Source organism: Parasteatoda tepidariorum, chromosome 11 (genome assembly GCF_982258835.1).
Source record: "Parasteatoda tepidariorum strain Cologne lab strain chromosome 11, Ptep-v5.0, whole genome shotgun sequence".
NCBI classification, from domain to species: domain Eukaryota; kingdom Metazoa; phylum Arthropoda; class Arachnida; order Araneae; family Theridiidae; genus Parasteatoda; species Parasteatoda tepidariorum.
Window position 1 is genome coordinate 21,309,193 of NC_141765.1, and position 23,070 is coordinate 21,332,262.

At 28.3% G+C, this 23,070-nt stretch overlaps 1 protein-coding gene across 4 annotated transcripts in view; it reads left to right on the plus strand.

Annotated features, from left to right (window-relative positions):
• LOC107437112 (uncharacterized) overlaps positions 1-23,070 on the plus strand; it is a 136,103-nt gene that overhangs the window by 61,439 nt on the left and 51,594 nt on the right. For all 4 annotated transcript variants that reach the window (XR_011638275.2, XM_016049010.4, XM_071187830.2 and 1 more), the window contains one exon: positions 20,599-20,779. Coding sequence is in view for 3 of the 4 variants with exons in the window: in XM_016049010.4 (XP_015904496.1) it covers positions 20,599-20,779 (181 nt within the window). In the remaining variant the exon portion in view is untranslated. The remainder of the gene's footprint in view (positions 1-20,598; positions 20,780-23,070) is intronic.

Consider the following 23,070-nt stretch of genomic DNA (forward strand, 5'->3'; position numbering starts at 1 on the left):
CGACTGTCCTTTTTCCCTACTACAAATAACATTTTTTTTAAATTATGTATAAAAAAAAAACACAATTACTTACAATGACAGACATAAAAACATGATAATGCAATTTATCTGCTTAGTCAACTGAACAGAAGGAAAAATGAAACATGTTTATATAACTATTCTACTAAAATTTCTTTAAAAAATTTCTTTTCCTTTGAACTCTATTCATGATTTAATTTCAACATTTGTGGGTTGTGACATTTCCTAAGCTTTGAAACATGTACTATTTCAAAATTTTGTTTACTTAAATTATTCTTTTTAGTTATTTTGTAATTAGTTTCTGAAATTTTTTGAAGAATTTTATGCGGTCCACTAAAAGGAGGTGACAACTTCCTCGTATTAGGATAAGTAAATTCTTCAAACATTACTAATTCATCAGCTTTAAAATCTATATCTAAAAATCTAGCATCATAATAGATTTAATTTCTTTCATGATAATCTTTAGTTCTTCGAATTGCTATTTTTTTAGGTTCCTCAACAGGTGGATAGATTCCTTCATTTAAGGGATTTTCATAGGGAAGTCTACCATGCATGAGGTATGCAGGTGGAAATTTTGTTACAGAATGGGGAGTTAAGTTATAAGTATTAACTATATCTTTTAACATAGTAGGCCAGGGAGTTTTAGTAGGTTTTTCATTGATTTTACATTTTAAACTCGTAATTATTGTTTGACCAAGGCTTTCTACCTTGCCGTTAGACGGCGGATGTTGTGCAGTTGTCAATAATTGTTGAATTTCATTATGTTTCAAAAACTTTTTAAAATGAGAAGAAGTAAAGGCAGCGTTTCTATAACTCAATAAAGATTTAGGAATTTGATTTTGAAAAATTTGATGTCAAAAATTTGTATAAGTTTCTGAGCTAATGGATTTTGATGCAAAAGCCCAAATGTATATTGTGAGGTGGTCAATAATTAAAGTTAAATATTTTTTTGTTGAATTATAGTAATTCAATCCACCAACACTATCTATTGCTAGTAAGTCAAAAGACTGATTAGACTGTAAGGATGGTAATAATCCAAATCTTTTTTGTCGCGGTTTTTTATTTAGTTGGCACGTATGACAATGTTTACAAAATTTTGTTATATCTGAACTTAGGTTGTTCCAATAATAAACAGGGGTTATTAAGTTAATCATCTTTTGCACTCCTGGATGATTAAATTAATCATGAGCAATTTGCAGAAGTTTTAATCTTAACGAAAATGGAACAACTATTTTAGTAAAATTTTTCTTACATACACATAAAGCATTATTAACATCGACAAAATTACCTTGTAAGTTATCTTTCCTTTGAGCTTCAACTATTTCATTCAATTTTAACAAATGTGAAACATGAACATTATTATTTTTACCATCAATTTTGACAATTGAATGTGTTGCATCTCTCGAAAGCCAATCTGCTTCAAAATTAGTAGAACCTTTTGTGTATTTAATTTCATATTCATACATACTTAACAATAATGACCATCTTACTTAACAATAATGACATTAATTTCTTAATCACTTCGATATTATGGTTATCTGGTGATACAATCCCATTACTTATTTCATATCCTAAAAATTCTACTTGTTTTTGCAAAAATGAACATTTTGAAAGTTTTAATTTCAAGTTTTCTTGCTTGCAAATATCAAAAATCTTTTTAAGGTGGGTTAAATGTTCATCATAAGAATTAGAAAATATAATGATGTCCTCGAAATAGCTTGCAGCAAATTTAATTTTATGTTTATTTAAAATTCTACGAATTGTACGTTGAAATATGCTCGGGGCATTCTTCCAGCCAAAAGGTAATCTTAAGTATTCAAATAGACCATTGTGAGTAGCGAATGCTAATTTCTCAGTGTCATCAGGATGAATACGAACATGATGATATCCCTGTGATAAATCTATTTTAGAATAATAACTACTATAAGATAACTTTTCAATTAAAGACTGTATTAAAGGTAAAGGTTCAGAATCTGTTTTTGTAATTTGGTTTAATTTCCTAAAGTCAACACATAAACGACTTTTTTTATTTTCATCTTTTTTAAAAACTAAAGTGACAGGGGCAGCATAAAGGGATGAACTTTCTTTTATAATGTTATTTTTTAACAATTCTTTTATTTGTAAATCAATTTCCTGTTGTTGTTTTGGGGATATTTTGTCAGGCCTTAGGGATATAGGCAAATCTGAGGTTAACCTGACTCTCTGTGGTTCGATTCTGATTTCTCCCACATCATGTTTATATTTTGCAAAAATATCATCACAGCCTTCTAAAATTTCTTTTAAGTCCACATTTCCTATTTTTTTCTCATTTTTTATTTTTTCGTCGATATTATCCTGATAATGTGTGCACCCATTACCTAGATCTATCTTCGAATCATTTGAAATTTGTGGACATTCGTTCTTTTTCCTATTTTTCCTTTTCCTTTTATTTTTGTTACTCTTTACATTATTTTTTTCAATGTTTACTTTTATCGAAACATCTTTAACTTTTATTTTTTCAACATTTTTGACCTTAACATTTTGAGAATTTTGCTGTCTAATGTGCAAAGATAAGTTGTCACTATTAGAATTAGCAGAGGTGATCAATCTCTTACCAAATTGAGTAACAACTGTCCCGACACAGTCAATAAACAAACAGAAATCTTTGCAAGTCTGTAACTCTAATAAAGCATATGGTAAATCAGTATCAATTATAAAAAACTTAGCGGAGTTAACAATTTCGCCTATCTTAAGGAGAAACTCACAAATTTTGTTAAGTGTTAATTGTCCTTACGTTTGGATAACGTTTAATTCCTCACATTTTTTAATCGGAATATTTAATTTCAACACCAAATCTTTTGGTATTATATTAATGTTGACCCGGTATTAGCATTCAATAATATCTCTTTGTTTACATTTTTACTTTTATTTTGTTTTGGACGCCCTTTTTGGTACTTATTTTCTACTTTATATCCATTTAGGTATTTATTTTCAACTTTATATCCGGATATTAGTAATTGCTATTGATTAATTGTCATATTTTGAACGTTCACTTCAACCTCATTATTAGGGTTGTTTACACACGAGGAGCCCATGTGAAATTGATTCAAAAGTCCTTTCTTCGAACAGTATTTACACTGATTTATTGGGATCTCCTGCGTTGTATGATGTACTTTGGGTTTTGTCACATTCGGGGATACACTTTTATTTTTAGGACAAACCGGAGCTTTATGTCCTGGTGCATTACATTTAAAGCACTTAATGTCATATTTTGGGTTTTCCATTTTCTTCGTAAATGGTCCCTTATTATTTTGAAATTTATTTTTATCTAAGTCACTTTTAATTTTTTCATAAATTTTAAGCTTTTGTTTAAATTCAAAAAGATTATTGGCTCCATAAAGAATTGATTTATTATTTGTTTGGTCTGGTATTCCATGAATTATGTAAGTGATTAGAGCTAAGTCATCAATATCACTTTGAATTGCAATTTCTTTCATTTTTAGGAAATATTCTTGAAGAGTTTCGTTATACCTTTGCTTTCTTTTTTGCAACATTGCATGTACTTCTGCACTATTGCAACTAAGTCCAAATTCTTCAAGCGAAAGATTTTTTAATTTTTCATATGAATTTAACTGAGTTTCACTTCTAATTAAAGTTAATGCATTACCCTTCAAACATCTTTTTGCAAATAAAAATTTTCGCATATCAGACAATTTAAATAAATTAGCATGAGTTTCAAAATTTTCAAACCAATAATTAATATTTTCATGCCGATTTCCATTAAACATAGGGGTAACTGCTTCAATATCCGAAAAATTTTCTATTAATTTTGTTTCCGATTCTCTATTATGTACATCATTATTAGAATTTTGACTATAGGATGCCATATCTTTATCAGTATAAACAAGAGTTTGTATTTCTTTATCAACATATATTTTAGTATTTAAACTAACTTGTGCAAATTGACTTACACAAGTTTTAATTGGTAAATGTGATTCAAAATCAGTTTGAGTTTGTTTACATTGAAACTGATTAGTTTCATCCTCATCTTCAGAGGGATTTTCCATTACTATAGAATTTTTTAAAAGATCAAAATCACATGGACAAGTTAAAATATGTTTTGCAATTTCGTTTGTATTTCCCTCACTGGAAATACTTAGAATGTCTGTAATTTTAACTAATTCCGAAAAATTGAAAGTATTACAAATTTCTTTAAGTTTGTTTGAAAGCTCCTCATCGTTAGGTTCAAAAGAAAATTCTGAAAAATTTAGAATTTTATTGCGGTTTAATCTAGAAAAATCATTGGGAAACAAAAGTTTAAATAATAACTTAATTTTGTTTGCCGCCACTAATTTAATTGACGTTTGAATCACATTTATTTCCTTTAACAGCATTTTAAATGCACTATAAAAACAATATTATATCATAATTTAAAAAAAAATATATAAACACTTGAAATGCAATCTAATCATTAATAATATACTATTGAATTATTCATAATAAAAAGTTTAGAGCAGGGCTCAAATCTAATTTCAATAAAATATGAACAACCTATTCTCCAACGTCGACCCTCATCAATTTCGTTGAAGAGAAGAAAAAAATATATCATAATTTAAAAAAAGCAATATAAATACATGAAATGCACTCCAATAAACCAGATACTATTGATTAAATTTCATAATAACAATTTCAGTTCACTATATAAAATATTTAATCATAAGATTGAGAAAGAAAAATAATGAGAGGGGAAGAAAAAAAAGCACATATTTACAGTATACTCTCCTTTACTTTCGTCAGCACTTTTCTATTTGCCAACAACACTTCGACCTTCATTTTTGTGAAGAGAAGGAGAAAAAAATCATTTTCTCATGAAAGGAACTTTTAATAAAGAAGCAAAATTGCTACAAGCCTTTCAATACGTGCACATTCACTTTTGTTTTCACAACTTGAGCACTAGTAACTGTGGGGTCATCTGTCATTTCTATGGATGGGACACACATCAAATGGTTTCAGAGAGGGATGTGACGAACTCCAGCCAACATCAGCATTCCAGCAGTGACGAAGGTACGGGTAGTTGAAAACACGGGGTGTGATTTCATCCTTCCTTCAACTTTTTTTCACTGCCGATAAAGCAATGTTTTCCCCCGGTGGGTGATGGGATGAGAAATAGAAATGCGAAGGTTTCCTTCGAAAGCAACTATCCTGTCGACTTATAATAACAGGGCTACATCCCTGTTATCATTGTTGTATTCAGCTTTAATAATGCAGTCGTCAGGCGTAATACTTTATCAATAAGTTTATTTAAAGGTAGGTTGGTGGTTATAACAGTTCACATCCGCACTCCACAAGGGAGGGGGTGGACAAGACTTCTGACACTTCCGGAGCAACTTATGAGGATCACAACATGATGAAAAGGACACGCAAAAACTAGTGTTCCTACGTTTTATACAAACACAGATTGGGGTAAAAAGGCACAGTCTTGTAACCTTGCGCACCACGGAAAATCATTTAATGCTTCCTAATATGGAAGTGAAAGAGGGACCGATTCTAAAAATAACTCCTCCTTTGAAATATGAATCTAATTATAATTCAATGGCATATATATATATATATATATATATATATATATATATATATATATATATATATATATATATATATATATATATATATATATATATATATATATATATATATATATATATATATATATATATATATATAAGACAGATAGATAGATATTCTAACATAATTGCTTATAACATGCAAATAACGGATTTTTTTTACGTGCCTCGGTCTATTTTCATTTTGGGGTACGAAACTACATTTTTCTTAGTTACAGCTCGTTGAAAACTATTGTCATAATTAAATTCGGAAGCATTTTTAAGTATTTCTGAGTAAAAGTTTAATATTTCTTGGATATTTTACGTGTTTTTATAAAAAAAAAATGCATTTGCTGTTGACATATCAATAATTACCCCGACTTAGCTATCGTGTTGATTTCATATGTTGCTACGTAAGATAAAATATAGGCTAAGAAGGATGGTTGTTATGGCATCGTTGATTTGTACTGAAACAAACCTAAATTAAATTAGTAATAAACGAAAGAAGAATCGCTTGGATTTACAGAATAAATTACTAAAATTCGTTATTAAATTTTAATTAATACTTAAGACTGATAGGGATAGTTAAGATTAAGCCATAGTTTAAAAATAACGGTATAATAGTTTAATATTGATTTGAAAAAGGATGTTAAAGTTTCAAGTCTTCTTAACCATTTTTTGCTATGCTATTAATTTCTTTCAGCAAGTTTCTCGTGACTCGTTCAAATAATATAGGTGAAAGTGGGGTCAGATGTCAGATCAGGTAAATAAGATTGGAATGACTGTTGGAGTTAAATTGTTCGACTTAGAAACTGCAATATTTAATCAAAATATTCATTATTTTGTCGTGTATAATATACCATTCCTAAAAAGTCATAGATATACTCCTTTTTTATAAATGATTTTTTTAGTAAAAGTCAAATCATCTGGTCTCACCCCAATTCCCCGTAAGGGGAAATCTGGTACACATATGGGGACAAAAAAACTGGAACACTCTATGGGAAATTTGGAAATACTAGAATTAAAGTGAAAAATTAGCATGCATTTCGATTTTTCTTACAATTTAAGAAAATTATGCTTGTAACATCATCAGGATTAAAATTGCTTAGTAACCCATGCCCTGAAATGTCGTTGTACGCAACTAGGGGCGCTTTCCAATTATGAGCTGTTTAGATGAACATGAAGAAACAGTTCATAATAAGGATTCACACCTAATGGCGTATGATGACTTTTCCGGGCAATGCAATTTTAATCCTAACTCTCTTAGAAGCTTGTCACAAACATTTACACGTCCCCCTTTAATATATGACGTTTTTAATTTGTACATTTCGAAAAAAAGTGTTATTTAAAAAAATATTTAGCTGTGAGAGAAAAATTGATTGCAGATTTGAAATTAACTATTAGAAAACATCTAAGATCTATTAAAAAATCTAATGCCTGCAACGGAAAATTAAGAAAAAAGTTTGTTAGCCAATGCTATCGATCATGTTATCCTCCACTGCTCTGTATTAATTTAAAATTTTTACCGTACTATTTTACCCTACTAATTTTTAACGAACGGTATTAATTTATGAGCTATAAACTGAGAATCAACTGAAGAGATTTATTAGAAACTAATTTCGTAACTTTTCAGAAGCAGTTTTCAGCATTATAATTATTCCGTAATTGAAATTGTAACTTAGAATATAAAACTCTCAATACTTTGATAATCAAACATCTTAAAATCAATCTGCTAAAAACCCTTAATAGCATATTCTTAGCATTTCTTTAATTTTCTTGTAAATACTTTTTGTTCAATAAATATTTGTTCCGAAGTCATTCAACTAAGGGTGTGGTTAGGTGTAACTTATTAGCAAATGAATTAAAGAAAACACCCCTTTTTTCATATTAACACAAATAAACTTTGACAGAACTTTATTGTTGTATTAAAATATGTGTAAAAGTTTTCGATTTTTTTTTTATTTTTCTATTCTAAAACATTTATGTTCGTATAAGTATTAAAACATGTAATGGAACTACCACTTTTTTAGAATTCCAATTAATATATTCTGCAGCAATTTTTTTAGCGATAAAAAGGTTGATTTTGTTCTTATTATGCACAGAGGAAAAAAAAGTATGGTCAGAACTACCAGAATACAATAACATTTACCGTGTTTCTGGCTCTATGGGAACACCAAAAAGCTTAGTTTTTACTGAAATACTTTGATACTGATCTTGGTAAAATTAATAATAAAATATGGTTTTATAATATGTGATAAAATTTGAAAAATATCGTAAAACTTGATAATCATAAGGCATGATATAAAAACCATTTCATTCGGTTAAATTTACTTTTCAATTTTGCATTTTTAAGAAATAATAAGAAATATAATTTTGAAAACCAGATCTTCTGGTAAGCCATTACCATATGAATGGAAAAAATGGCCGAATGAATGGTTTAAATACCGTACATTTTGGTTTTTATAACCAAAAATATTGGTTTCTTTTACCAAAAATGTTGTTACCATTTGGAATGGTAATTTTACTAGATTTCCTTTCTTCGTGCAGGAGGGAAGGGTTTAATTAGTTGGCATTAGATAGGGGAAGAAAATATCAAACTCAACTATTTTTAATTTTCATTCAAACTCGTATTTCTCAAAATATCTTTAATTTAAACAATCTGTACCCCATTATTTTCATTTCATAACTTTAACTGCATACTTGAACTAAAATGCAATAGTGTGTAGATTAAATATGGATACTTTTCCTCAGAATTATGAACTAAAAAAATTTTTTTTATCCATATTTAAGATTTTGAAGTTTCTCCATCCAGACCTAGGTTAGGGAGTCAATGATATTAAGTTAAGTCTTTTGAGAACACGTAAATTTTCATAATTTTAATCTGATGACTATTTCTCAAAATGCTTGACCTTTTCAAAGTTTTTGAACACCTTATCGAAAGTATCAAAATATGTTTGATTGCTGGAAGTAACATAGAGCAATTGAAACCAATTATTAATAACTTATCCAAGTTTCATCAGGCAATAAAATTGGTTTTTATGCTTATTCCTCTCCTTTCTTATTAATAATGTTATAGAATTCGAGAATGTTTTTGTTCCATGTTAACTGTTATTCATGTGGAACATTCCGCATAAATTGGAGCTATATCTAAAGATTTTAAATCAAATTTAACAGATAAATCGTAAGATTTTAAAATTGTTTTAATACAGTCATCTCAAACATCAAAACTAAGTTTGAAGGAACTTAAGATCGTTTCATAGAAAAAAAATTTTTATTTAATCCAGTAATTTAAAAAAAGCCACCCTCTGGGTCTCTGAGAAGAAATAAATTTGAAAGCTAAGATAAACTTATACCTGCTTAAAATAAGTTTTAAATATAAGTTTGAGATGAATTATATAATTATATTTCATCTTTAACGTAATTAATTACTTTTTTACTAATCAATAATATCTCAATCTATTGTTATATGCCAATTAATGTTGGTATTTATTAAAAAAAAATTTAAAAAATACATTTTTGCATTTGTAACAAATAACATTTTTATTAACATTTTTTTTATAAGGTCGAATTTCAGCATGACTAGTTCATACCCCTCCAGCCTTGAATATGTTTTTAAAGCATATTGAAATAATGTTTTAATTAAATATGTAATGAACTAGTTATGAACATGATTCATATTACCACTCACAATTGGAATGTAACAGTTTCTTATAATTACGACGACCAGTTTCTTATAATTACGAAATTTTTGTTATGAACTAGAAGAATTTCTTTTAATTGAAATATTATACCAAGTTTTCAGACACAAATATCACAAATATTCCAACTCATAAAAATTTTCTTAACTAATTGTAAAAATATACTTCAAACGCACACACTCACAAAAAAATACCGCTTGAATGTTTATCGAACTTTTATTAAATTCATTTAATATTATAAATCAGATAAACAAATTAACTGTATAGGAACTTTGTTTCATAGTACAACTAAATCCAAAAAAATCCATGTTATAAAATAAAATAAATTCTCTTAATTTAAATCTTATAGAAATGCCCCAGATACAAATATTCCAACTCGTAAAAAATTTCCAATGTTCATTTTAAAACGATACTTCCCACAACTTACAACAAGAGAAACCACTAATTAAATGTTCACTGAATCCAATTGATTATATTTTTAAATCAAATAAGCAGATTGAAAAATTTTATTTTCAGAACCTAAACAATCAGACCTTGTACATACAATATTTAAATACATGGTCTTTTAAAAGCATTCGTGTGTGATATAACTTCTGTCAGGAATGTTTCACTTCGACGACAGAGATTATCGATTTTTATATTCCTGGGACACGAAGAGGAATGTGTAGAAGGAAAACAAGAGAAACAATCCCCAGCATTCAACCCCTGCTCCACCCCCAAAGCATCTATTTTAAGATCCCTACTACGATGTCTCCCACGCAACTAGTAACCCCCATGTGACTGATGTCGAAAGCGAAATCATGAATGTGAGCTTATTTGCATTCGATGATGCGCATCCTTATAATAGGTGGGAGGTTTGGATTGTATTAATTCTGGCTTTTTAGGAAAGAGGAAAAGTGTAGGCGTCGTATAGCAACCTTTATTCGAGATACGTTTGAAGAGGCACATTGTTCGGTTCTTACTATTTAATGAAAAAGGAGTAGAAGGAGGTGGAAAGCCTCTTCGAATTTCTCTCCGAAAGTTTTTGAATAAATTGAATTTAAAAAGAGCATTGGATTTAGGTTTAATGACAAATGATTTCTCAATTTACTACTAAAAAGACAGAAACGGAACTTTTATCGTAACATTTATCGAATCCTGTATTTTAGGAGCAAGTAAAATCCCACTCCTTTAAAAGTCTCATTTAAAATTAATTCTTAATTTTTGAATAAAAAGTAATGAGAAGGCCATGGCTAACTATTTTTTCTTCAATTCACTAAATAAAGGCGAGCTATTTTTAAGTTAATTAAAGTACAATTTTCTGTTATATTAATGATTTTTCTAAAGATGAAGCACATGTCAGGACATAGTGGGTAAGGTATTTTCTTTGGTCGTAACATTTATCAAAATTTTAAGAGCAAGTATAAGTGAATTTTTATCTACTCTTTTAAAAGTCGTGTTAAAACTTAATTTTAAATTTTTGAATAAAAAGCAATCGGAATGCTATTTTCATTACGTTTTCTTCACATTGATAATTCAAGAAGTTTTATCTATTTATTAAGATTAGTTTCTTAATAACTTGCAGTATCATAATAATTTGTGATATTATAATATAAACTGTTAAAAGTATTATATTTAATGGTTATTTCATAATAATTTAAGCTTATTTTTTCAAGTCAATTTCTAGAGAAATATTAATTTAGCTGAATAATACATACTGCCCTTAATATGTATATTTAGAATCTTTGTCAAAATTGAAACCTAGAAAGTATTCACATAAGGGAGCGAAAATTAGTATTAAAGGAGGAAAAAAATTAAAACACTATCGAAATGTAATGAATCATTTGTAAAGAAAGCGGTATTAAAAATTTCAAATGAGGCAATCTAATAATACAAAACTCAAGCAGTACCTCAAATTCAACCATATTCTCTGGAAATCCCTCTAGTTTCACACTGAATTCAGTTGTTACAGTTTAATGAAAAATGAGTGTAAAGAGGTGGTGCACCTCTTTAAATTTCTATCTGAAAGTTCCTTGAAATTTCTGTAATGAATTGAATTTAGGAAATGCGTCGGATTTAGATTTAATGACAAGTGATTTTTCAATTTACTATTGAAAAACTTTGAAATAATAAACAAACCTTGATTGTAACATTTATCGAATTTTATATTTTAAGAGCCAGTGAACTTTAGAGTAAACCCACTCTTTTAAAAGTCTGATTTAAAATAAATGTTTTAATTCAAAATAATCAGAAGGCCTAGAATAACTATTTTTTCCTTGATTCGCTATAAAAAGACGAGCTATTTTTAAGTTAATATAAATACAATTTTCTATTATTTTGACGATTTTCTAAAGATGATTCAGTGATTACGGATATTATGTTAATGCATTAGGCATTCAAAGTATTCAGAAATGTTACTTTTAGTAAAAAATTATTATAAGCAAGCTATTAAAATACACTCAGAAGTGGTACGTTTTTTTAAGCGTACCTTTACTTATTGATACTTAGTTACTTTTATAAGTTGCTTGTACTTTGGTTAGTAGTTTAAGTTAAGTATGATTAATTGTAACAAAGAATGCCCAATGTTTCATTTCATTATTTCAGTTTTTTCTTATTACTACTTCTTATAGTTCTTTCAAATTTCTTAAAGTAACTACTTTACTGTGTAGGTTAACTGAATATAAAATTGATGACACCAGAATCTATTGATTATTATTTTCTGTTTACTGCATGGAGAAAAAAAATTCAGATAAAATTACTTTACTGTATGGTAACAACATTTCGGGTTTTAAAAAAAAAACATAACTCTGGTAATAAATACAAAATATACGGTATTTAAACCATTCATATGGTAACGGTTTCTGCTCATATGGTAACGGTTTACCTTAAATTCTGGTTTTGAAAATTATAGTTTTTATTACCACACATTTAGTAAAATTACAAAGCTCAAAAGAAAATTTAATCATATAGATTGTTTTCATGCCATACTTCAGGCTCCCTCATGATAAAATTATCAAATTTTACCATATTTACCAAATCTTACAACATATAATAATTCCCTATTTTATTGTTAATTTTACCAAAATCATTACCAAAGCGCTTCAGTGAAGAATACCCTTTTTTTAGATGTTCCCATGAAACCATAAACTTGGTAATTCTGAAATTTACCTAGTAATTTCCGGTAGTTTTGGCCATACTTTTTTGCTCAGTGTGTTAGCTTTTTCAGCATAATTTTTCTTTCACAGCTTATTGAATGCATTCACTTTGTTCGCAGCTTTCTTCCTAAGGATTTTGTCTATCAATCCGCATTAAATTCATTAAAAGTGTAAAATAATTATAACAAAAGCAACGTGATCATTGGTGATAAACTTTTTCCAGGTGTAAGATGAAAGTAAATTACTTTCTACTTTAGCGGTATCAATCAACTTGCTAAATTAAATAGCTACTTTCCTTTACCTGAAACAGTATTCAGATTTTTACACATATTTTTATACTACAATTACGAAACTCGTTTTTTCAATAATGATGATTTATGGTCACTTATTGCTTTTTTTATTATTTAATTTAATAAGGGACCAAAAAGTTTCAAGCTGGATGGTAAGCAAATTTTTGCTCCATTTGAAACAGAATTATATTACGTGATGAATTACAATATATGAACGAAAATACAGAATATGAATTTTAAATATAACTTTTTGAAAATTTATTATACAGAAATTATTTGATCGTTTTCTGCAAAATGTATTTAATGTAACCTTTTGCAATTTATACGTTTTAATTTTCTAAAATTTTTTACTTTAAATCGATGGTTATTTAACAATTGAAAATATATTACTTGTCTTTTAGATATAACATTCTTATTCACAGTGTGAAATGAAAAATGAAGCACTTTAGTAACTTTCAATCTAATGATCGGATTTTTTCTTACTAGCATGCAATCTTAATTGTTTTGGCGGGAAAAACCTTAAATACGCTAATTATTCTGTGCTAATGAAATTTAGGTCAAAAAATAAGGCAAAAAAACATAATTTCTCTGAATAATCATGTATTTTCTTCGACATGATCCTCAAAATATGAGGGTTGCTGCAATCTGGAAAATATGTTGTAATCATTTGTAATCAAGACTGGATTTGCAATCAAGACTGGTAATCATTTGTTTAATCAGAAGGACCGTTAAATGTTTGAGCCAATTAATATTAATTTTCTTTTTTTCCCATTTCACCTGGAATTACTTAAACAAATCAAAACCATTTAGACAACAATTATACAATTATGAAACTCATTTTTCCAATGATGATGATTTATAGTTACTTACTGTATTTTTATTTTTTTATTACTATTTAATTTAATAAGGGACCAAAAAATTTTAAGCTGTATGATGCACAAATCTGTACACCATTTTAACACTATTATTATTGGAGACAAATTACAATATATGAACGAAAACACAAAATATGAACGCAAAATAAAACTTTCTGAAAAATTATTATACAGAAATTATTTAATCGATATCTTTCAAATTTCGTACTTTGTCAATTAAATTGAAAAGTCTTTTTTTACGAATCTTGAATTAGATAGCAGCAAATAACAAATAAATACAGATAAAAAAAATTTTGCATGGAAAAAATTTTCATAATTGTATCCAAAAAGCAATTAATTTTATCCAAAATTTTATCCAAATTTCACAATTCTATGCAAAAAATTGAATATTTTCAGGACTACGCACAGCAAGAAATTTCGGATCAAATTACGCTACAAAGTAGTACCGGCTCTTCGGGTGCCGTATTTTTATAATATTTTTTTTTTTATTTATTTTAATATTATACAGTAATTTTTTGCCTAAATATTTATTTAATTGGAGTGATTTAGTGATTTTACGGAAAGTATTACTATGAAAAATGCGGTATATCAGATTTTTTGTTCCGTACCATTTTTAGCCAAAATGGATTTTATGGTAAAAAGTACCAGCACCCTCTGTGCCAGTACTTTTTACCGGAATTTTTTACAGTATAGCAAAACAAACAAAAACTGAAATTTATATTAAAGGGTTCAAACTACAGACCGCTCTCCAAACTAAATGATTGTGACCATAATTTCCTGATTGCACTCCCTCCCCCTCATATATTATGAGTCATTAATCGAAATTCTTAAAAAAAAATACGAAGTGATTTTTTTTGCTGATTTCTTAACTTAAAATATCGTTTGCACAAACTAATTACCGCATTTAAAGTTAAGCCCTTGGAATATTAAGATAGCATGCTAGAACGAAAATCATTAAATCTATAGTTATTAAGTTGCTCCATTTATTTAATTATTTTTTGCGGACGGTACATTTATTCTTGATCAAATTAACTATCAATCCAATAATCGCTTTTTATGTTTTTGGTCTAGAGTATCTTTTATTTGACTAGATTTATTACTTTCAGTTAATTCTGATTAGCATTGGAAAAGGCTTACCTTATTATCCATTCGAAAAATTTTGATTTTTTTTCTTAAATTTTGTTATTTTTATTTAAACTTTACAATTGTTTAAGTTGATACATATCAGCTAAAATTATATCAACTTATTTTCAATTAATTCAGTTTTCCATTTTGAGATTTGATATATAAAATTACGCAATTCAACGTGACTGGAGATACTTTTTATATTTTCTAATCAAAAAATTTTCTATCATGTTTGAATTAAATTATAGAAAATAATAAATAACTAATACAAGCTATATTTGAACGAAATCGACATTAGGTAAATGAGCTTTATAATCAATTCCAAAAATATTTGAGGTCCTCAAGTATAGTTTTATTATGTAGGAAAGAAATCAATAGCAAACTAAAATCTAAAGATTCGAACTAATTTTCCATCTTGGGATAATCCACCATATTTTAAAAGTTAAAAATACAAATCAGTCGAACAAATGGGAACGTTTTTTAATTTGATTCTTCAAATAATTATATAGAATTTGTTGCTTTGTATATTTTGTAATTTGGCATATTTGGGACAATTTAATTGCTAGACATTATATTTGATGCAAAACATTTTGGTCTAGGGGTTTTGGTCCCGTCGTTTCACTCAGTCATTTCGGTCCATTTCCAGTTTCGATCCCGCCATTTCGTCCAGTCATTTCGGTCTAATTCCAGTTTCGATCCCGTAAAAAATTTCTGTTTTTCTCTTTTAGATACTGAAATTTAAAATTTTTTACCCGATGTAAAAAAATATTTCTTGTAATGATCCTTATTTCTATCTTATTAATTTTTGACAGATTACATTAAGCCCTTTTTAAAACATTTTCTTTTTTTTTCAAGGTAGGAATTATTTGAAAATAATTACTGGATTGCACTAAGTGGAGGTAGTTAGAGCCGAAATCCTTATTTATTGAATTGCCAAACTTTACAATCACAATACATTATTGCATTAGAGTTAAATTTTTTTTTGTTAATGGCGGGTACTTAGGATGTACTGTCCCATTGGTCTCTAATGCCGGAACTGCTACTTTCTTCTCGTTACCCAGTGGGCACCTGTGGCGAAGCCACGGCGGTGGAGCATTGCACCCACGTCACACAACCACAAACCCGTTTATAGGGCGGGTCACATTCACACAATCACACACAAAGGAGAAAGGACATAAAACACAGAGAGAAAGAAACATCCATACCCTGAGCAGGATTCGAACTCGCAACCATCGGCTCCGCAATGAGGCATCCTAACGACTCGGCCACCTGGTCGGCATAAGAGTAAACATAATTACATAAATAATCGAATACAAAAAAATATAGTTTTCATTGAAACTTAACAAAGTTTTTCGCTAATTAATTAGAAAATTGTGGGCTATCCCTCTTAAATATTCTTAATAGTTTGAACGTTTAATTTCACATTTAATAATTTTTAAATACTTAATAACCATTTAATTTTCCTGATTTTCTGTCACTGGAAATAATAAGTAAATCATTTTAAAAGCTATATATATATATATATATATATATATATATATATATATATATATATATATATATATATATATATATATATATATATATATATATATATATATATATATATATATATATATATAGTTTTTTAAAATGATGGACCATTGGTGGGCCAAATGATGGAATGGACCATTGTAATATTAAAAAAAAGGAAATCGGATGAAATGTCTATATCAAAATGCACGAATCGAATTAGTAACGCGACTGAATCAGGAAATTATCAAAATGGCAACGGAACCGAAATGGCAATTGGACAGAAATGGCGGAACCGAAATGGCAATGGGGCAGAAATGGCGGAACCGAAATGTCACGATCCGCAATAGATTACGCTTCAGTTAATGACGATTTCATCTTAGGAGGGGAAAGGGGGCTGGTGAAGACAATCTTTATAAATTTGCGGAACAAATCAATATTATCATTTTTGAACTAATCTATGATTTTTTTTAAAATAATTAAATTTAGGTCTTTAATCTACATTTAACTTTATGTATACTAATTTGGGTGAATATTTTCTTAAGGGTACTAACATCTCGACTTTAAAAGTATAAAAAAAGCCTCGTTCCACCAAGAGCATTCAAAAAAAACTTAAATATAGACTATATATTTTTTCATTAAAAAACTTAAAACTATGTCATAATTGAACAGTTATTTTCATGAAGGTTTTTCATATATTCGTAAACTTTGTTACAAACATCTAAGTTTCATTTCTCAGTTTAGATACATTTGGAAGTTAATAATTTTTTCTTTAAATTATACCTAAATATTAGACAACAAAAATTAAAAATCTTTTTAAATCTGGTGGTTTACAAGCTAATGCCAAACCTGTTAAGATTTTTCTAGTATGTTTTATTGATTAAAACTAGTTTTTTTTATAAAAATCAATTACAATATAGGTCAAATTGTTGATTTATCATGCGAATTAAATCACTACAAAAATTATCTTTCCCTTCATTAAGTATTTTGAAAATAGTGTACCAAAAAGTAGGAAATTGAACTTCAAGAAAACAGCAAATAAAATAGAAAATTGCAAATCAGAAACTTAATCAAATGATGAAACTTATCAAATTTTATAATGTTTATAACATTCCATAAATTCAAAAACCCACCTTACTATACATCAATCGATTCACAAAGCTGTTCTCTGTTGATAAGAACGTACAAAGTTAAGTCAATAATTTGTACTTAGTGTCCTTAAAAATCTTATTTATAAAAAATTTGTTCCTCAATCTTGCCCTATTATTTATGGATCGCAAAACTACAGAAATTTTGAATAATGGAATTTTGAAAGTAAACATTTTGCAACTGCTATAAAAGTATGAAAATTTCCTGGATAATTAAAATTTTTTGTTCTACGAAATGGAAGTTACATTAGGTTCTCCTAAATTTATCAGTCTACAAGAAAAATAAAATTTAATAAATAAAAAAGGTAAATATTTTACAAAGCTAATCTAATCTAACAAATCAATACTCTCCAAGTGATGTTTTAGTACTTTATTCACATTCTTATCACAAGAAGCTTAATATTAACATATATACAGTAGCCCATCAATATTTATCTACACTAGTTCCATGGGGCCACTTTTTCATTTTAATTCATTGTTATTTACTTGAAAAAAAATCACCAATAAACACCAAATCTCTTATTATTTAAAATGATAAACAAAATTAGTCGAAGGTCGCAAATATAAAAGCAAACTAAACCATAAACACTTATTTAAAATGATATTTAACAATCAAGTATTTTGTCGCTGTACATGAAAGTGTAACATTAGCTATATTAAAGAGCCAAAATTAACTGAAACTTTTTAAGAGGCAAGTAACAGAATTAATAAAGCTGTCCATATTTGCCTTGTGTCCTTCTTAGCTCCTTTCCCTTAAGTGAAAATTTGATCTTTATCCTAAGTAGCAGAAGTAGGGACTCCTAAGTGGCAGACATGCAAATTCTCTCATTTCGGTTGAAGTAATTGTGCTGCCTATTGTGCAAGATTTAAACATGACCTCTACATGAAAACAAGCAGTATTACACCATTAGTCAAGGATTTTAGCTTATAAGTTTTTTATAACTTAAAAGTTTAAATAACTTATAAGTTCAACTCTTCAAGATTTCTAGGTTTAAAATATTTTAAACTTTTACTATTCTATAGAAATTTAGAGGAAAAACTATGAAAATTCAAGCATTAACAAAATGAGACAGCTATGTTTTATATTTAACGCACGTAACAATCAGCTTGCTTATTTATGTAGATAATCCATTACTGCTATTGCAAAACTAACCGTAATCTCAGAAGGCGTATACACTTTTCCGCCCGTATCGCCTATCATCTAACTATCGTAATTTAACTTTATCAAGTATTCCGAAGAGCAATATTTAAACTCTTTTTATTTTATAATAAATGCGTATTGAAATAAATAGCCCTTCCGTATTAATCAAGATTAAAATGTTTCGACATTTTCAAAGATTTTTATCGTTTTTATTATTCATATCAAATGCAGTTGTTATTATGCGTACGATATTCTTTATGCAGAATGCGTACTGTTCTCTTTCTCATTGATCCTCTCTGTGTTTTCATTATTCATATCAAATGCAATTTCTATTATGTGTGCTGTACTCTTTCTTATGTGCAATGTACTCTTTGCGCATATACATATTATGCTTACAGTACGTATTAAGAAAAGAATTCAAAATAATTAAAGCAATTAATAATAATACTTCCAGTGGGAAAACACGCTAAGCAGCTACGAATCCAAAAGGAATTAAAGCAAAAGAAGCAATGAAAAATCAAAAAATTAATAAATATGACAACCGAAACTGACGTTTCAAGGGGGTTACATAATACAAAAGTTATTAGATGCTTTATCAACAACAGTAATGATAAACTTATTTTTATGTATTTTAATCTTTTGAAACAAATCATAATCAATAATGATACCACAAGGATAAGTACAAAACCTGGAACTAAATAAATTATATTTAACTTCTTCCACTATTTTTGTTTTCCATTCTGTAAAACCATCAACGGGCCAATGATATTTCCTAGAAATTTTAGCTGTAAAAAAAATCAAGATCTCTTTTAGCCGATAAAATAAAATCATCATTTTTCATTTTAAACCCTGTTCTTAAATTTTGAACCTCTACTCAAAATACTAATTAAATCTTGATCTCCAATCTCTAAATTCCCTGTAATAACGTGACCACAATCTTTATCAATATATTGAGAAAATTCTTCTTCATTACAATGACAATCAGACAATGAAATATAATTTAAATTCCGACTTAAAAAATTGTTGTTACAAACCTTTTTTCTTAGAGTAGAGGAATATTTATAGGGAGCTGAAGTTGTAAGTTGTACTTTAAGTTTAAACTTTAAGTACGTGTTATGCGTACTATGTGCATTATGTGTACTGTACTCTTTATGCAGAAGGCTTACTGTACTCTTTCACTCAGATCTCTCTATGTGCGTAATGATACTCTGTAATAGTCATGGCACAACTTAATCAAACATCTCAAAAGCAACAGTTAAAGTCTTTTTATTTTATGATAAATGTGGAATAAAATGGACCTTTCATATTGATCAAAATTAAAACGTTTCGACATTTTTCCAGGATTTTTATTGCTTTTATTATTTAGATGAAATGCAACTATTATTATATAGGCGCTTTATGATTTGAAAGATAGAATCATTTTTCTTAGCATTTTTGTTATGTAAACACATTTACTGTAGTCTCCGTTTTATACACATTCTATACATTTGTTTAAGCTTAGTCATGATCTTTGTATTTACATTATTGATAAGTTATTTGTTTGCATTTTTAATAGCTTAAACTATTATGTAAAACTTTCTTGCTATTTTTGTATAATAATGATTTAATTTACTTGAAATGTTTTTAAAAAATTTCATCAACGACATTTTAAAATTCTTATTACTACTAGTAGTTTCTTTTTACCCTTGAGCGTTAAGTATAAAAGAAAATAGGTGAACATTAGTTGAAATATGTTCGCTAAGAAAATTTAAATGGACAGGGGCAAGTTTTGCCATTAAAGAAAAAAAGTTTATGTAACCATCTAAAGTAGTTTGAATTTGTTGATGAAGAAAATAGAGATAAATTCCTCGATTTTCGCCCTATGTCTCTAAGTAAAAGTTTTTAGGGCTTTAATTGAAGGTTTGTATTTCTTTGAAGAGTTATCAGTAAATTGAAGTGATTTACACAGTTTAATATTTATAGTTAAAAATATTGGAAATATTCATGACATGCAATTAGCACATATATAACTTTAAACTCAATCATTCATTAACCTTTAAATAATTATTTTTTAATATATCTTTCCTTTATTTTAGGGTGATGTTGCGAACTGTCAGTTACTGCCTTCATGGCTTAGTTCCAGCTTCATGCATTTGCGCGGACCGTTATGATCGCGAAGCTGTCGTTAAAGCTCTTGGTGAAGAAGCTGGTTTAAAGCCCTCTTTAATTTTGGGACAATTGTCTTCCACCCCGGATGAATTATTAAAATTAGATCAGGTAAATATTTACCATCGAATGCATTTGGCTTAACATTTTATTTTTTTTGCATGAAATTATACTTTTTAAGTTATGGAGGAGAGCAAACTGTTTTGACTTTGCAACAGTCAGCATTCTAAGTCTTGCGTGCTGTTTGAGATAATTTTGCGATTTAAGAGAGGTTAGTATTTGAACTAAGAGCGGGTGACCAAGTTGTCGAGTTTGCCAACCACTGAGTCGGGATACTTTTCTGATTGGCAGAATATATATATATATATATATATATATATATATATATATATATATATATATATATATATATATATATATATATATATATATATATATATATATATATATATATATATATATATATATATATGCACAAATTAACATGAGAAACATGAATAAAATAAAAAACTAAATTGTAGAGAAACAAGAATGGTAAAAGCAAATAGTCGTTATCAAGACACATCTATTGCTATAAATGCGATATTTTTGAATAAAGAATAATTATCCTAAGATAAAAATTATTCTTTATATGTGTCGATATCGCAAAAAACCTTATGTTGTAAAAAATCATGAAATAAAAGAAAAATGTAAAAAGAAATCAAACTTACCGGCGTGAATTAAAACGCGGTTTAGGTTTAAAAGTACAATAATAAAACAGTTAACAAAAATCGCGAAGATGTAAATTTTGGAAGTTGTGCTTATAGCTTGAATCGAATAAAATAAAATTAAGAAATAAATATATATTTGATCGAAGAAGAAGAAAAAAAAAATTTCAAGTAAAATATTAGTGCTGACATCTATGAGAAAAAATTAGTAAAAATGAAATAAAATTGAAATAATAATAAAAATGTTTAACGGATTGATTAAATTAGCAGACTAAAAAAAAACATATAATAATAATAACAATCATTCATAGAGAAATTAATTTAAAAGTCAGTCTGTCAGGATAGAAAGTCGTTTATAGACTTTATCCTTCATTCATAAATCCTTACATAATTTTACAGAATACACATATCCACCTTTCATAGGGTGACTTATTTAAAAATCAGAGCCTGCATACAGGAATAGAAAACCGTTTATAGGTTTTATCCTTCATTCATACAGCCTTACATAATTTTGAAGTATACACGTATCACCTGCATTCATTTGGGGTGGTTCTTTACGAACCAGAGCCTATTCCACTTATATAAAAATAGTAAATAAACAAATAAACTGTTTATTATACTATATATATATATAGTTACTGTGTTTCTAAAAAAGTTCGAAAAGCTCCAAAAAGTTCACCAAAACTCGGTAATTTTTACCGAAGCGCGTTAGTAATGATTTTGGATAAAATAATCACTACTAAGTATAATGCTATAACATGCGATAAAATTTAGTTAATGTGGCAGTTTAGGTAATTTTGTCATGATTTCTTAAAGCGTGGTATAAAAACCATTCATTCCGTTAATTTAATTTTAAGTTTTACATTTTTTTACTAAATGTTTTGTAATACGAACTATAATTTTGAAACCAGAATTTCCGGTAAACCTTTACCATATGATCTCTAAAATTACCAAATGAAGGGTTTATAAATACCATATACAGTGAATTCTAATCACTTTTCCGAAATCTAACAAAAGAATTGCTAGACTTCCTTGTGTCAAGATGGATCTTCCGGATAACGCTAATATAAAGAATGTGAAAACACTAAAGTATCTAGGTGTTATCTTGGATCCACAACTCACCTGGATTCCCCATCTTGACGAAGTTAAGGATCGTGTACAAATGTTCAATCACAAATTAAAGAGGATTGCTAGAGTCACCTGGGGTCTCAACCATCATGTTCTAAAAAAGATCTACCTCCAGGCAACCGAGAGAATCATCATCTATGCGGCCTGTGTCTGGTTTAGAAACACAGTCAAAATAAGAGAAAAACTAAAATCAATTCAAAGAATTCCGCTTATTACCATTACCAAATCTTATAGGACTGTCAGTACTGATGCACTCCAGATACTGGCCGGGGTAAAACTAATCTACTATAAAATAATTGACGAGATTTACATTAAAAGAAATATCTGGAAATGGAGGATAGAAGACATCAATTGGCTTGAAAATCATATGTACTTTCCTGATCACCTCTTACTACCTCCCAAACTGGTTCATCCCTCAAACTCTCTCGCGTTGCCCTGGGGGAAATTTCTTCCAACTAACCATGGCATTGAAATCTTCACAGACGGGTCGAGAATTCAAACTGAGAACAATGGTAGACTTATAAATAAATCTGCATATGGTGTTGTAATGAAGATAAATGGCAAAAC